This window comes from Camellia sinensis, chromosome 5, assembly GCF_055761805.1.
Source record: "Camellia sinensis isolate YWXY chromosome 5, ASM5576180v1, whole genome shotgun sequence".
In the NCBI taxonomy this organism is placed as follows: domain Eukaryota; kingdom Viridiplantae; phylum Streptophyta; class Magnoliopsida; order Ericales; family Theaceae; genus Camellia; species Camellia sinensis.
Genome location: NC_138965.1, coordinates 25,938,263 through 25,956,083, shown reverse-complemented (window position 1 = coordinate 25,956,083; position 17,821 = coordinate 25,938,263). Strand labels below are relative to the sequence as shown.

At 39.9% G+C, this 17,821-nt stretch overlaps 2 protein-coding genes across 2 annotated transcripts; both read right to left on the bottom strand.

Moving 5' to 3' along the window:
• Nucleotides 1–13,400: 13,400 nt before the first annotated feature.
• Nucleotides 13,401–15,257, bottom strand: LOC145791282 (uncharacterized). The gene is made up of 3 exons (XM_082871625.1): nucleotides 14,565–15,257; nucleotides 13,892–14,243; nucleotides 13,401–13,744 (listed from the first exon to the last, which is right to left on the bottom strand). Exons 1-3 carry the CDS (start codon nucleotides 15,255–15,257, stop codon nucleotides 13,401–13,403), a joined length of 1,389 nt encoding a protein of 462 aa, XP_082727751.1.
• Nucleotides 15,258–16,476: 1,219 nt separating this feature from the next.
• Nucleotides 16,477–17,439, bottom strand: LOC145791281 (uncharacterized). Its single transcript, XM_082871624.1, has one exon. It carries the CDS (start codon nucleotides 17,437–17,439, stop codon nucleotides 16,477–16,479), a length of 963 nt encoding a protein of 320 aa, XP_082727750.1.
• Between the last annotated feature and the right edge of the window lie 382 nt (nucleotides 17,440–17,821).

Here is a 17,821-nt window from a genome sequence, read left to right as displayed (position 1 = left end):
GAAATTACATCACTATGATTCTTTATTTATGATTAAAAATGTTTTAAAGACTTTTTCAAGATGCGAAAGATGGGATTAGAGACTTTTGCATCCCAATCTCTCATTTGGATAATGTTGTGCCTTGGTGAGAATATTCATCAATCAATATATTGTTAAAACACAAACTAGCTTTAATTTCAAACCACCTAATAATATCTCCTGAAATCCTCACTTTGTATTTGATTTAAATACATTGTAAAGTGTACTTTTCATTTATGTTTAAGGATAAATTGCACCCAATTAACTTCTTTTGAGATATATATATATATATATATATAGGTGTATTTGACAATTGATTAATATAGTAAAAATATTATTAAAAAGACACAAAAAAAGTCAAAAAAAAATCCCATTTTATTCACTTTTACATGTTTTTTCGTAAAATTTTAATTTTTTTCACCTTATATTTTAACTAAAAATTTAAAAATTCACTAAAAAACTTAGTTTCTAAACCAACCCATAACATAATCTTATAATTTTATCAGAATTATACATTTAAAAAAAAATAAATTATTAAAACACTTTTGTTCTATTAATGTTATCGCTTGTGAGGGAAGGAACTTTAATATTTTAAGTTAAAATTCTAATTACATATTTTATTTGTGAGACATTTTCTCAAACAATTTGCATTTATCATTTCAAATCTCCTCTCTAATTGATGGAATCATCCATTATTATTTTTTTCCATTTTTTATTCTCCTCCATCCTCTACAACGAGTGGTTATTAGGTACTCTTAAAATATAATCACGTGATATTTTATGGTGTTATGCTTGGTAAAAAAAATATGATCTATAATTTTATATTGAGTGATTGAGAAACATAATAAAACATGATATATAATAATTAGTAAAAAAATATAAACACATGACGCTTCATAAATATTGAATAATTTTTCCTCCGCAACTGCCCTTCTCCCACTATCCCCCTTTTCCTTCCCATTTTTCCACTCTTCATAATTGCTTTCCCCATTATTCTCTCTCAAGGTTGCCCCCCTCAACAATAACAACCAAATTTTGAAAAACAAAAAAGAATATTGTAAGAAATTTTCTAAAAAATCCGCACGTAAAAAAGAAAAGGAAAAGGAAAAAAAATATATGTTTAAGCTCGAGTTTAGGGGGAAAAAAAATCAAATTTAAATTAATTTTCATATTAAGAGAAAAAAATCATACATAAAATATAAAAGAGTGATTATATTAATAAAATTTCATCACTTAGATATGTAAATTTACACAAACTGATAAAACAAAATTACACAAACACAAAACATATATAGAAAAATAAAATAAATTGATATAAATATATTTGATATATATATATATATTATTAAAAACAAATATATATATATTTTTGTGTGTACACGGGCCTTTTCATACTAATTTTAGGATTATTGAAGCTTGACTTCATTACTAAACGAGTCAAAAAATTAAACTTAAACTTGTTTTTTCAGTAAATAAACTGAGCTCAAATTTTTTTTTAAACAAGTTGAGTTCGAGTTTATAGTCATACTCCTCCTAGACTACTCTCTTTTATCATTTTCTTAAAACTTAGGCATGTGCGTGGAAAAATGAATTTGTTCACACTTTCATAGTATGTAAACAAATAACAACATTTAATTGATCTAAATGAATATGATCCATATTAAAAAAAATGAATTGATACCATTTTATACTAAGGTTTTGTTTGTTCCCATGCAAACTATTTTACACCATAAAACATCTTTCATGTAAAATAATTTTGGACAAACAAATTTTTTTCTTCTTATTTTCACTGTCACAGATAAGAGTTTTAAGAACCAAAATTAAAATATTGTTACAACAAATATTTGGAAATTTCTATCAATGCGAGGATAGTTGCTAAAATGTCATATCCAAAAAAAAAACTTTCAACAACAAAATTTAAAATATTACACTAATAAATACATTCTGTTAGAATAATTTAATCCTAAAAATATTTATTTTTTGAGACAATTTTTTCAAAAAATTCAAAATCAAACAAAAATAGAGTGCAAGTTTACTCGTGGCATGTCTCATCACTCCAAGAAGTTATTTGATGGTCTAAAAGTAATACTCCATCCACATTAGATCATCTCTAACCCTGAACCAAATCTGGCATCAAATTTTAAATTTGGTGAAAAAAATACTTTTTCATGCTTCAACAGTTTCACCAAATTGATATCAAATCGAGATTTTACCAAACGTTTCACCAAAATGAGGACAGGCTCTGCATTTCATTAAAACACTGTGCATGACCGTTGGGGGAGACCAACCGGTCAACCACCAAAAGGTTCAAATAGTTCCAAAAAAAAGGTCAAACAGTTGAAAAAAAAAAAAATTTTTTTGCCTTACCGGTCGACCAGTCGGTTGACTGGCCGGTCGACCAACCGGTCGACCACTAAAAGGTTCAAAAAGTTCAAAAAAAAAAAAAAAAAATTTTGGCTTAACTGGTCGACCGGCCGGTCGACCAACCGGTTATTCTGGCACAGATTTGATGAAAATTTGATGAAAATCAACCGTTGGAGCACTCGGTATCAGATTGAGAAAAAAGTCATTTTTTTACTCAAATTTGATGAAAACTTTGGTTCAGAGTTGGAGATGCTCTTACTTAACACTTATTAAATTATCTCCTAGCATCTTAATAAAAAAAATATAGAAATGATACAGATTTTTTTTTTTTTTTTTACTCTCACAATCTTCTACAGACACATGTCAGCCAGAGATAAGAAAGGAAAAAAAAAAAATTTTTTTTGACCAATCACAATATATTGAGAATAGTGAGAGTTTCCCAGAAAAAGTCTCAATTTTTTTCCTAAAAAAATATTAAATTTCACAATTTTAACTAACAATATCAAGTTAACACACCAACCAATACCCTCGTAATTTTTCCATCACTCCTACTTAGTTGTATTGTAACAATAGAATACAATAGAGTGGCACCTCATACCATCTCCTCCACCACGTGGCAAACAGTCCTCACTCTCTCTCTCTCTCTCCCCGATGTTTTTTTCGTTAGATTTGACTATTCATATTTTTGGTTTTCACATATTGGGAGCTTTGTAATCAGCCATTAATACACAGTGCGTAATCTTTGTTAATTAATAATAAAAAGCACTTTCAGAATCAGCCCTAAATGCATAACCTTATCAATCCACTAATTCAATTTAGTATCTACTAAAACGTGCCTTAATTTCCATCTCATTAAATTAATTTCAACAAACTCTCCCCTCCCCCAACCCTTCATATCGAATTATGGTCACGTAATAATTCATAATGTTATAATTAGTAAAGAAAATATGATATTATGATTTTATATTAGGTAATTGAGAAACATGAAGAGTTATGACAAATGATGATTGATAAAAGAATATGAATACATGATATTTCAAAAATATCTAATAATTTTCCCAACGAACATCCATCTCACACACACACTGCATTAAACTTCCTATTTTCTTCCCAATTTTTTCAAGGGAAGTTAATTTTTATATTTGGAAGCTAATGTTTACCCATAAGATTATATTTGTTTATTTAAATCATATCATGTTAAGATTTGAATTTCTTATTAAATTTCAAATCATTTTTGTACTCGCAATAATATAATAAATCAGTAACTTAGACATATATAAATATCAATAAAAATATTATACTCGGTAGGACATAATTTATGATGAAAGATTCAACTCTAACAAATCTAAACTGGTGGTGAGAAAGGACTAGGGTGCAAAGAGAGGGAAAAAAGCGTCGGAAAGTATGAGAATGGGACTATCTAGATGTGTTTTGGTGGCGGCGAAGAGCTCATGATTTATTTTATTATAAAATCAAATTTTATATGTGAATTCATAGATTCAATCACAAATATCATCAAAATAGTACACAAATAAAAATATTTTATTTTATATTTCAAATTTATATTAGTACGATAACTATTTCATCATTTAATTTCAAATAATTTCATCGAACTTATTCAGCAACGAAACATAGCATGTTGATGATGAGTTTCACTACAGAATCAGCCTAACAAACCATGTTTGATGATGCGATGGATTGATGATTAATTGATGCTGTATTTGTATTTTAGTACTATCATAATCTGGAAACTTGTGTGTGTGTTTTTTTGGGGCACCTTTTGACTTGGGTACAGTGTGTTTTTGGCCCACAAGCGTGCGTAACGCACGTGGCAACACCTTTTATATACATTATTGGGTGATGATTGAGACCCCCTCCGATCATCACCCCACCACCCCACAAACACGTGGCAGGTGGTGATTGGAGGAGAAAAAATAAAAAAAAAAGAAAGAATTCAAAGTTAAAATTACACTTAACCTGCGGCAAATTCTTTCTAAATAATCACATACGGAAAAAAAAATTAAAAATTAAAAATTAAAAATTAAAAATTTAAAAAGTCAAAAAGTCAAAAAATTAACAAAAAATTTGTCATTTCAAAGTCAAAAATTCAAAAAAATCAAATAAGAAAACCAAACAAATAAAAAAATCTCAAACTAAAAAAGTTAAAAAAATCAAAAAATTAACTAAAAAAGTCATTACAAAACAAACCCTTAAAAGAATTTGCAAGGTTTTTAAAATTATTATGGATCCTATTTTAATTATTTGAATTGTTTATTATATAAAAGCTCCGTTTGGGATGCCAATCTTGAGACTTTTTAAAACTATTTTAGTCACAAAAAACAAAGTATGTTTTTTAGTCCAATAAGACAAAACATCACATCCAACCCATAATCATTACATTAATTTTCTCACAAAAAGCTAAAAAATCTAAAAGTCATTTCCAAACTAGGCTTTTTAACTCCAGGCTAAAATAGCCAAAAAAACAAAAAAGTTAAAAAGTCAACTCACTTCCCAAACGAAGCCAAAAATCTTAATGTTCATGAAAAGTATTATATACATTCAATAATTATAATATTTTTATTATATTACAGTTGTTTTAGAAAAATAAATAAGTATATTTTTTAAAATAAATTATTTATTTTCTTAAAAATAAACACAATAAAATAAAAAAATTATAATTATCAAATTAATTTAATTTTTTTATAAACAATATAAACAAAATTTTTTTACAAATTAAATAATTCAAATTATTAAAACATAACTCATAATAAAACCTACAGACCACTCAAACTCTCCCAAATTAAACCATAACCATATGTCCATATGCAGCCGGCGGCGGCTATCTAATGATGATTAGTAGATTTTAAATAATAAAAAATTATACATAAATGATAAACATTATAAATGTTAATAAAATTTAAAAATATTAATAATTTAAAATTTAAAATTTTTCATACATTTGTAAATGTATTTTTTAAAATCTCATTGAATTATAATTTTCCTTTTATTTTATAGTGTATTTTTAATCTCTTAAAGCATTTTTTTAAGAATAATTATGTGTTAAAAGTTGCCTTAAGTGATTAAAAAAATAATAAAAATAAGATTTAAATTTGTATGTTACGTATTTGTTAGTATAAAGAGTCAATGAATTCTCCAAGGGAATGTTTGTTTGCCTCTTATGAATAGAGAATGACTGGAGTATGAGCGAGGTGGGCCCCAATTATGGTATGTTTGGTTAGAAAAGTTATAAGGGAATTAGCACTTTGGAGTAGTAGTCCACTAGGGGTGGATTAGCAAAGATGGGTGAGAGATGGGATTGGATTAATTTTATTTTTACACACTTACTTATCTCAGTACATACACTTGATGAAACTTTATTTTAATGATAATTGTATCCTAAAGCAAAAATACTGTAATGGACATCAAAATACACTCACAATATTATATCAAAATTTTCTCTATACACATCTTTTTTAAAAATAAAAAAAAAATCTCAATACATATCTTTTGAGTAAAAAAAAAAAACTAAACCTACTTTTTTCATTGTACGTTACTTCCATTATTTCTCACATAGTCTCTTGTCCATTATTTGCTGCACACTCTATAGTCATCTATTGCTTACAAAGCAACACTCTCATAATAACTCTCATAGGGCTTTACTCTCTATGTATACTCCATTGTTTATATCGGCTTCTCTTGTCCATTATTTGCTACACACTCTATAGTCATCTATTGCTTACAAAGCAATACTCTCATAATAACTCTCATAGGGCTTTGCTCTCTACGTGTATACTCCATTGTTTATATCATTTTCTAATTAGAACCCACAATTATTTTTGATTTTATGATGGAAGAGTTGCAAACCAATGAAAGTTTAAATTCAAATAAAAATTTATCTGGTGATAGCAAAAACAGTGACGAAAAGATTAGGTTTTTTGTGTATAAGTTTAATTTTTTTTTTTTCGTTCGCGATTTTAATTCGACAAACCAGTGTCGAAATATTTTGCTCTTTTTTTTATATCAAATTCCGATACTAATAACTATATTTGAAAATCAACTGTCGATTTTATAACTTTTATTCGACAATAAACTTCCGAAAGTATGAAAATTATTCGGTTTTAAACTACTAATATATATATATATTTTTTCTGACTATAAAGTGCCGAACATATATGTTCTACTTGGCTTTGAAGTGCCGAATGAAATTTTATTTTTCCTCTTTAGATTACACGCACGTAAGAAATTGAGGTTCGATCTCATACGATGGTGGATTGTACTAGTCATTTTACAGCTAAATAGGTAACCTTTAATGATAATTTCATAGCTTGATAATTTTTTATTTGTTAGTTGTGACAACAAGGATGAATTGCTGACTTGGGTACGTAATATTAGAAGTGCCAATGGCTTTGTTATTATTATAAAGGCGTTAGATTATGGTGGCGGTCATAAGAGAACGAGGATTTATCTTGCTTGTGAGAGGAATGGCAAGTATAGATCACGTAATAAGTTGAAAAATAGCTCGAAAGACTTGTTGAGATAGACTCGTACGAAAAAGTATGAATGTCCATTTGATTTGAGGGTATATAAGTTGAAAACAAACGAAATATGGACATTGAATGTAGTTTGTAGACTGCATAATCATCTAGATCCATGCATAGCATCTCCAATGGCATTTATATGCAGGGAGATTATCAGCTAATGAGAAGTCATTGTTAGTGGATATGTCAAAGAGTCTTGTAAGACCAAAAGAGATATTAATTACACTCAAACAAAGGGATGCCCTTAATATGAGTACGATGAAAATAAGATTTAATTTTGTATGTTACGTACTTGTTAGTATAAAGAAATGAATTCTCTAAGGGCATGTTTGTTTGCCTCGATGAGTAGATGGATTGGATTATGAGCGAGGCGGGCCTCAATTATAGCATGTTTGGTTAGAAAAGTTGTAAGGGAATTAGCACTCCAATTGGAGTAGTAGTCCACTCCATTACTTGCTACACACTTTATAGTCATCTATTGCTTACAAAGCAATACTCTCATAATAACTCTCATAAGGCTTTACTCTCTACGTTTATACTCCACTGTTTATATTGTTTTCTAATAAAAATCCATAATTATTTTTGATTTTATGATGGAAGAGTTGCAAACCAATGGAAGTTCAAATTCAAATATAAATATGTGTGGTGACAGCAAAAACAGTGATAAAAAGATTAGTTTTTTGTGCATAAGTTTAATTTTTTTTTTCGTTCGCGATTTTAATTTGACAAACCAATGCCAAAATATTTTACGCTCTCTCTTTTTTTTTTTTTTTTTTTTTTAAATTTCAAATTCCAATACTAATAATTATATTCGAAAATCAACTATCGATTTTATAACTTTTATTCGACAATAAACTTCTGAAAGTATGAAAAATATTTGGTTTTAGACTACCGATATTTTTGTTTCTTTCAGCTATAAAGTGCCGAACTTATATGTTCTACTCGGCTTTGAAGTGCAAAATGATTTTTTTTTCCCTCTTTAGATTGCATGCACTTAAGAAATTGAGTTTCGATCTCATACGATGGTGGATTGTACTAGTCATTTTACAGCTAAATAGGTAACCTTTAACAATAATTTCATAACTTAATAATTTTTTTTTTGTTAGTTTGTTCTTATAAAAGTTGTGTAACATTATATACAAGTTTTCGACAACAAGGATGAATTGCTGACTTGGGTACGTGATATTAGAAGTGCTAATGGCTTTGTTATTATTATAAAGACGTTAGATAATGGTGGTGGTCGTAAGAGAACGAGGATTTATCTTGCTTGTGAGAGGAGTGGCAAGTATAGATCACATAACAAGCTGAAAGATAGCTCGAAAGACTTGTTGAGATAGACTTGTACGAAGAAGTGTGAATGTCCATTTGATTTAAGGGCATATAAGTTAAAAACAAACGATGAATGGACATTGAGTGTAGTTTGTAGACTGCATAATCATCCAGCTGCATAGCATCTCCAACGACATTTATATGTAAGGAGATGTTCAGCTAATGAGAAGTCATTGTTAGTGGATGTACGGGGGCGAAATATCCTCTGCTTTCCGTACCCCTTGTACTCCAAGCTTCTCTTGACGGCGTCTACTTGGTAACACAGAAACGGTGAGCTGCCCGGCGGTGGTGTGCCGGAAAGACCCTCCGACGATCAAGTCAGTCCACTTGAGGAAGGAGAAGACAGATAGAGAGAGAGTGTGTTTTCTCTGGGGAAGAAGTTGCATACCTCTAACGTTTGTCCTCCTCCCTCTTTCAAGGCTGGCCATGCAGCCTCAAGATTATGTGCGCACTACCTCTGATGTCCTTCCCAAGACAGGTGGCAGTGCTCGCCTCTCATCACCTTACGCGTGTAAAGGCTTAGTCCTCCCATCAGTACACGCAGAACTGTCTAACGGTATTGAGGCATGCGTGGAGTGGATGTCCCTTCCCTCGTGCCATTGGCCCAGGTGGCACACCTGACTGCAGTACCACGACCGGCCTATCTCCCACGAAGAACTATCACTACAGGCGCTCAACCGCATTATGCTCCACCGGACTGCCCCTTGGCAAAGGGGCGGCGAGGTGATGCTCATGGGCCGGGCAGGTATTGACCGGTTTATCGTGGCATACCGGTCGCGAGGCATGCCGGCCTCCGTCCATTCTACCTTCATCCGAGGTTATCTTGAATCTTCCCATTTCGGCTCACCGGTCAGAGACGCGCCATCCCTCCCTTGTCCACAGTTTAGCCCGAGCTATCCGTAGCCCGGTCTCGCCACTTAGCTGTGTGTACCGCCGAATGTTTGCTAGTCGCAGCTCGGCCAGGCTTAGTTCACGCCCGGTCAGCTGACCCTTTAGACCGAGCAAAACAGGCCCGTCCAATCTCTGCTCAGCCGCACTAACGGCGTAAATCTCCCCTCTCAATTGCCCCTCAACCCCATCCGACCTGGTCGTGACTGGGGTTACCATCGTAACCAAGCTAACGGATTGAGTCGCGCCATCACCAAGCCGAGCATGATTGGGGGCAAATCTATCACCGAGCTGTCCCGTTTGGTTGGCCATTTCCTCCGCAGTCTCATCAAAGGTCGTACAACCGTATTGATAGTCGTGTTTCCAGTGCCACGTGGCTTCACGCCACTGGGTCGTACAGCCAGCTGTTTTGCACGCACAAAATTCAAACGGCGCAGCCGTTTGGGGTTCCTTCCCCCCTCTTTTGTATTCCAACGAAGGGCCTAAAACCCTTCACTTTTCACCTTCTCTTCCTCACAAGCCCTAAACCTCCCAAGCTTTCGAACCACTGCCATTGCTGTTTCTGTGCCATATCCCCCATTTCAAATCCTTTCGAAGGCCACAATCGAGCTCTCGAGGTCGCGTTCACCCTCGCACCTGTCCTTCTGGTAAGTCATACTACCCCCCCTTGCATCTGTTGCTTCTACTTCTCAAAGTTTTTCCATACATGTTCTTCATTCCCGTGTCACTATGCTTCGTATTTTTGTTTATTTTCAGGGCCATTAAAGTTGCTTTCCCTTGCTTAGATCTTGCACACCCTAGGGAAAACAAGAATAGTAAGAATGGATGGGACTTTCATGCCCCTTGTTTCTCCTGGGTTCGAATGAGTTCGTCCTATCTCTGGGATGAACAGTTTGAATCTGGGTAGAACCGAGCAAAACGCTCGTTTAGATCCATAAATGACACATCGGCCGAGCAAAAACTAGTTTGTGACTTCTCGTAGAGGTTGTAGCCGAGCCAAACTACTTATTAAAACCGGTAATAGTACTGAACCGGGCGAAAACTTGAGGTCGTTACTTGGGCCTTGACCGAGTTAGCTCGTCAAGTAGAACCGACCGAGCTATAACTTTGATTGAGCCAACTTCGGAGAGTTAGAACCGAACTAGGAAATCGACCAAGTAGCATAACCGAGGTAGGGGTCGAACCGGCCAAACACCAATAATCCCTTCACTGAGCCAATTCCCATAGGGGCCGTGCAATTTATGCCGTGCTAACCCTTGGAATTATTTTTTAATCATGCAGAACAAATAGGACCGACCAAGCCAGTCCAGCACTAACTGGTGGAGCTCAGAGTCCGAGCAGACCCACCAACATTTTTGACCGAGATATACACTATATCAAATAAGACCGAGATAGATGGGGAAGTACCGCTATATGGTTAGCTCGCCCGGTGCGATGGCCGAGTTTCGTAGGGATTACAACATCCCAGATGACGTCATCTTAGAGCTCGCCAAAAAGGGAGACACCCCTTGGGGAGATCTAGACCGGTGCCCCTTTACGGTCGTGTCAATAGTAGAGGGAGGGCTCCGCTTCCCGGTCCAGCCTTTGATCTGCGAGTTTTTGAGGCAGACAAGGCTTTGCCCGACCCAAGTTTCAAATAACACTTACAAAATAATAAACGAGGTCGCCGAACTGAACCGGAGGCTCAGTCTAAATCTCGGTTTGGCTGAAATTTTCCATCAGTATAGTCTTAGTAGAAATAAGAGCGGGTTTTGCTGGTACCTCAAAGTGAAGAAGGGCCGAGCAAAATTAATAGAGGGTAACCCGGACAAGGAGACCAACGACGACGACTTCCTGTGGGTGTCTGGTCGCTATGAGAACACCGAGGCACTCATACCAGGATGGTATATTAGAAAGGATTTTGGTAGTGCCGGTAAGTTGCTCGGCTGGCCGCGCTATTTTCTTTATGTATCAATTTTTTTTCCATACTGATCTAACACTTGTCTTCTTTTTGCAGATAAACATCTAGCAGCAGACTACTACCGGGCCAACCAAGAGGCCATCAGAGTCCTGCTGTGCCATCCTACCGAGGAGAGGGAGGCTTCGAAATTGCTCGGCTTCGATCAGACCTACCATTACACCGCACCGCGCAGGAGCCGGGTTACCGATTTTTTGCGTGCGCCAACCCCAGAACCGGATCCAAACCTACCACCGATCAGGCTTATTCTACTCACCGCCGAGCAAGAAATGGCGAAAATCAGGGCAATCAAGTCCTTGATCACCGGGGAAGAAGATGAGCCCCAGAACCTAGAGGCAACCGGTGAGACATCCTCCACACCCGCCGTGCAAGGAGATGGGGCAGTGCTGGTGCTTGCCAGCGAGCAACCAGCTAGTCGGTCCAAGAAGCGGCCGAGGAACGAGAAAACCGGGCCGTGTCTGGCGGATGAAGACTCCACCGATCACATCTCTACCGAGCTCGGGGACCAGACCGAGCAACCACAGACCAGCAAATCCAAGGGCCTAGCCCCCCCGGTCTGGGCACCCGAGTTCAAATACCAGGGCCGAGCAGTTTTTACTGAAGACTCTGTGTATGCGGACAAGGACTACTCGCTTGGTTTCAATTTGACCAAGGGGTTGATCTTGCCCGCCGATATGAAAAAACATGACGAGCTTTCCGACCTCAAGGTCCTTTGCTCGGCGGCGAAATCCATAGTGCTGGTAAGTTCTCCATTTTTTACGTCAAACTGTTTGCTCGGTTTTTGCGCGGTTTTTCGAATACTGACGATCTCTCACTTGTTTTCAGGCCGCGCAAAAGAACTACTTGGCCCACGACCGGATGATCAAAGTGCGACAGAGCCTGCGGGATGCCATAGCCGAGAATAAGGCTCAAAAGGACGAGATAGCGAAGCTCAAAGCAGCGCAGGAAACAGTTGAGGCCGAGCGAGATATCCTGAGCCATAAGGTTGACCGAGCTTATGAGGACAAACTTTGGGCCGTGAAGTCGATAAAGGCTCGGTATCTCGCCGAGCTGAGGAAACTGCGCGATGCGCACAAAGCCGAGAAGGACAAGGCCGTAGATGATGCAGAAGACCGGGGATACGCGCAGGGCGAGAAGACCTACGAACGGTAGGTCCAAGCGACCAAGGACATCTTTTTCCAATGCGGCTGGAAAGCTGCCGTGGAGAAAGTCGGTCTTGGTCAGGATTCTGACATGTTCATCAATCCGCCTGCTGCCTATATCCCGGTCTACATGCAGGCGTACTCCAAGGCCACCCAAAATCGGCTCATCACGGATGCATGGAGAGAGGCCGAGGAAGAAGACGCTGCCGCGAAACTAGCCGAACAAAATCCTCCCGAAGCATCTCCAGGTGCAGAGGAAAAGGCTGATCGGGATGTTGCCGTGGTGGAAGGAACTGACGATGACGCCGAAGAAATCCTGCCCGAGCAAGACTTGGAAGAGGTCGAGCAAACAGTGCAAGTCGCCGAGCAAACGGTTGATGTAGATTTGGATTGACCCTTTCTTGTTGTTGTTGTTGTTGTTGTTTTTTTTTTTTTTTTTTTTTTTTTTACGATGTAACCAGGCTATGTTCCCCCCGTCTTGTACTTAAATATCCTTTATCAATGAAGATTTTTGGCTTTTTGCTCTCTCATCCTATTTCTGTTCGGTTTGCATCTGCATGGATTCCTTGATTCAATTGTTGACAATTCACAACTGCCAGGTCGGCTGTGCCGTACAGCTTGCCGAGCTAAAATCATCTCAAACGTTCTCTAATCAGAACTAGTAGTTCGGTTCCATGAACTTTCAAATGAACTGACGTTTTAACTCTTCCGAGCAAAATCTGCTCGGCCTTAATTAGTTTGTAAATTTCATGCAATTTCGACGTGGCCGAGCAAAATCAGTTCGCCTTTTAAGTTGGGCAAGCCGCCAACATTTCTTTTAGGCCGAGCAAATTCAGCTCGGCTTCTTATCGATTGGACAAAATTCCAATATTCCGAATTCTGCCGAGCAAACTCCGCTCATTTTCCATATTGGGCAAGACACCAATGTCCACTGGGCCGAGCAAAATCAGCTCGGCCCTTATACTAGGCAAAACACCAATGTTTCAGTTGAGTTGGTCATGACGCCAACATAATTGCCTTGCGTCCTTGCGAATCCATTGTACAAAGATGTAATTCCAAACAACAAGAGGGCTATTTTTCATTACAAAAGCATTGCTATCCTTTACATTAAGTGCCAAAGGGCTAAAGGTCCAAAAAAGCTAAACAACACAAGCAAATTACATCTTAAAAGTAAAAGACCTTAAGGTTGGCCGTATTCCATGGTTTGGGGACAGCTTTGCCATCTATATCTTCCAGATGGTACGCCCCTTTACCGGCAAGACCAATCACTTTGTATGGTCCTTCCCAATTCGCACCGAGCTTTCCTTCACCAGGGACCACTATGTTGCCAAGCACCTTTCTTAATACCCAGTCCCCAATCTTGAACATCCTGGGATGCACAGCCTTGTTGTACTTTTTGGAGAGTTCTTGTTGATAAGCTACTATGTGGATCAATGCTCGCTCCCTCCTTTCTTCAGCAAGGTCCAACTCCAAGGCCAACGCTTCACTATTCAGATCTGGCTGGAAACCTTCAGAGCGGATGGTTGGCATGCCAATTTCCAACGGGATGACGGCCTCCATGCCGTAGGCCAAAGCAAAAGGTGTTTTCCCGGTTGACCGCCTTGGGGTAGTGCGGTATGCCCAGAGCACATTAGGGAGTTCTTCAGCCCACTTGCCCTTAGCCTTCTCAAGCCGTTTCTTCAGCCCGTCCAAGATGGTCTTGTTTGAGGCCTCTGCTTGACCATTTGACTGAAGGTAGGCCGGCATCGAATTGTAGAACTCGATCTTCAACTCCTCACAAAATTCGCAAAAGAGTTTACCATCAAATTGAGTGCCGTTATCCGAGATGAGGGCCTTGGGAATGCCGAAACGGGTGATCACGTTTTGCCATACAAACTTCTTCACGTCCTTTTTCCTTATGGTCGCTAGTGGCTCGGCCTCAACCAACTTGGTGAAATAGTCGGTGGCGGCGATGAAGAACTTACGGTTTCCTGGTGCAGCTGGGAGTGGCCCAACAATATCCAACCCCTAAAGCGCGAACGGCCAAGGACTTGTAAGGGGGAGCAAATCTCTAGCCGGCTGGTGGATTTGGTGGGCGAACTTCTGACACTTCTCGCACCTGCGAACATATTTTTGTGCATCTGTCTGCATGCGCGGCCACCAATAACCGTGAGAAATTGCTCGGTAAGCCAAGGATCTGCCCCCAATATGGCTGCCACAAATGCCCTCATGTATCTCATAGAGGAAAGCCTCCACCTTGGTGGGGTGGACACATTTCAAATACGGGCCGGTGAAAGATTTCTTGTACAAGGCCCCGGACGGGGAGAGCCAAAACCGCTCTGACTTTGCCTGGATCTTGTGTGCCGCCTTCTTTTCTTCTGGTAGAATTCTATCTTTCAGGAAGGCGATGATAGGATCCATCCAAGAAGGGCCCAAGTCGGCGCAGAGTACCTCGGCTGATTCTGGTTCCTCAATGCTTGGCCGGGGTAAAAATTCTATCATCAAGGGGTTAGGAAAAGCTGTCTGAGCAGAAGCAAGTCCGGCCAATTCATCAGCCGCGTTGTTTTCCTCGTGGTCGATTTGTTCCAACCTTATTGCAGCGAACTTCTTGATCTCTGCGCGTACCAGCGCCTGATACTTGGCCATTCTTTCGTCCTTTGCCTCATACTCCCCTGAGACCTGATTGACCACCAACTTGGAGTCACTAAATACCATGAGGGCTGTGGCTTTCATTTTCAGCGCGCTTCTTAGTCCGGCAAGGAGAGCTTCATACTCAGCCTCGTTGTTGGATGCTGGGAAGCCGAGTGTAATTGCCTGCTCGATGATCAGCCTGCCCGGCGAGTTTAGCACGATGCCCAGCTCGGCCCCATGTCTGTTGGACGCCCTATCAACGAAGAGCTTCCACATTTCGCCAATAAACAGCTTCCAGCAATTAGAGGGGTTCTGGGAGCTTCTCATTTCCAAGTCTCTGATCGATTCATTCTGGTCCCTTTCCTTGTCTTGGTTGGGTTCATCGTCGTCGGACTTTGTTAGTCCAGTCATGCTTGTCCCTTTTCCTACTTGCGAACCAACACTCGTTTCTGTTGCCAGAATCATGGGTTGCGCTAAGTCTGCACCAACCAAATCAACCGGGCATACTGGATACATCCCAGGGGCAAATTCCGCCACAAAGTCGGCAAGTGCTTGAGCCTTGATTACGGTGCGCGGTCAGAACTTGATGTCATATTGTCCTAATTCCACGGCCCATTTCAAAATTCTTCCAGTGAAGTCTGCCTTTTCAAAAAGCACTTTAAGCGGGACTCGGTTAACACAACTATCGTATGGGCATGAAAATAGTGTGCCAGTTTTCTTGACGCCATCATTAGGGCCAACGCCAATTTTTCCAAGGGAAGATACCTCCTTTCGGCTGGGAGAAGAGTCTTGCTTACATAGAAGATCGGTAGGTGCTGGATGCCTTCAGCACGCACCAATACCGCGCTGGCTGCATATTGAGAGATAGCCAAGTAGAGGTACAACTCTTCGCCTGGCTGAGGTGTGACCAAAATAGGGGCTGAAGAGAGATATGCTTTCAGGTCTACTAGTGCGCGGTCGCACTCGTCATCCCAGAAGAACTTGGACTTCAGAGTTTTAAAGAAGGGCCTGCAACGATCAGAAGACCGGCTGATAAATCTGTTCAACGCGGCTACCATCCCGGCAAGATGTTGCACGTCCTTCGTGGAGTTGGGACGCTCTAGGTCTTGTATTCAATCCCTCGATTTGTGACCAGAAAACCCAGAAACTTTCCGGTGCCAACTCCGAAGGCGCACTTTGTGGTGTTCAAGCGAAGCTTGTGGAGCTTAAGTATGGCGAACATCTCTGCAAGGTCGGCGAGGTGTTGAGACTTCTCCTTACTCTTCACCACCATGTCATCGATATAGGCCTCCATTGTTCGGCCCAGAAGAGGAGTGAACATTTTCGTTACCATCCTCTGAAAAGTTACCCCAGCGTTCTTTAGTCCAAACGGCATGACTTTGTAGCAATATAAGCCTCTGGGGGTTGTGAACGACGTGATCTCTCTGTCCGGTTTATACATGGCTATCTGGTGGTAGCCGCGATATGCATCCAGGAAGCTAAACCTCTGATGGCTAGCGGTTAAGTCCACCAGTTGGTCAATTCGTGGGAGGGGAAAGCTATCCTTGGGGCAAGCTCGGTTGACAGTCTTGTAGTCAACGCAAACTCGCCACTTGCCGTTCTTCTTCGGAACAACCACCGTGTTGGATATCTACCGAGGGTACTGCACCTCCTCTATGGCCCCAGCTTCCAACAAATTCTTCACTTCTTTTGTGACTACTTCAGCATGGTGCAAGGCTGAGCGGTGCGTCCTTTGAATGACTGGCCGTGCATTAGGGAAGACATTCAACTGATGACAAATGAAGCTCGGGTCGATGCCAGGCATGTCGTAAGGCGTCCAGGCAAAGGCCTCCAAATTGGAAACCAAGAAGTTTACATAATCCATCCACTCGGCGCTAGACAAGGATGATCCCAAGAGGAAGAATTTAGTGGGATCGTTCTCGTCAATGCGCACTTCTACCAAATCTTCGACCGACTTTTCCTCGGCCTTTCTTCCTACATCTTCAAGGACCTCTTTACCCTCGGGCCCTTCAATCATTTGGACGAACCCTTTGGCCACTCGGCTGCCATTTACCGCAATGAAGCATTGTTTCGCCATCACCTGGTCCCCCCAAACTTCCTCTATTTGTCCGTTTGGTGCCGGAAAGCACATGACTTGGTGGAAGGTCGAAGCCACTGCTTGCATGGCGTGCAGCCAACCCCTGCCTAAGATCAAGTTGTAAGTTGATGGAACTTTAAGCACCCAGAACTCTACTTGCTTTACGACCGATCCCGCTTTGACCGGCAAAATAATCTTTCCGATTGGCCATTCTGGCTGCGAGTTGAAGCCGACCAAAGGGGACGTTGCGGGGGCCAAGTCCTTGTCTTCCAACTTCATTTGTTTAAATGCATCATAATACATAATTTCTACCGAACTCCCCTGGTCGATCAAGATTCTCTTGATGTCAAAATCTTTGACGCGAAGAGTGACTACTAAAGCATCATTGTGCGGCATCTGAACTCTTTCCAAGTCCTTGGTTGAGAACGAAAGGATGTCCCTTTCTTCGGTCTTTCCTTTCTTCACAGCGGGCTGAACAAAGAGCACTTCCCTCATGTGCTCGGCCTTCTTGATCATCCCTCTCAGCTCGCAAACCCTGACCGGTTCAATGATACCATGGATGACGTTGATTACACCTTGCGGGGGCGTTTCTAGGGCGGCCAGGCCGTTTGGCTCGGCTTGGTCCGCTGGCGTGGCCTTGATGCCCCCATCTATGTATTGGTCAAGATGCCCTGCCGCCACCAACTCCTCTAAGTGTTGCTTGAGCGGCAAGCAGTCCTCTGTTCGGTGCCCCCGTTCTTCATGAAAGGTGTAGCGATATTTTGAATTGAAGCCCCTCTGTGTACTCCCCAACTTGGCCGGCCAACGGACGAAGGGTTTACCTCGAATCTCGCTCAAAATGCGGTAGATGGGGATTTTAAATACCGTGGTGATCCCAGTCCGCGCCTTCAATTTTCTT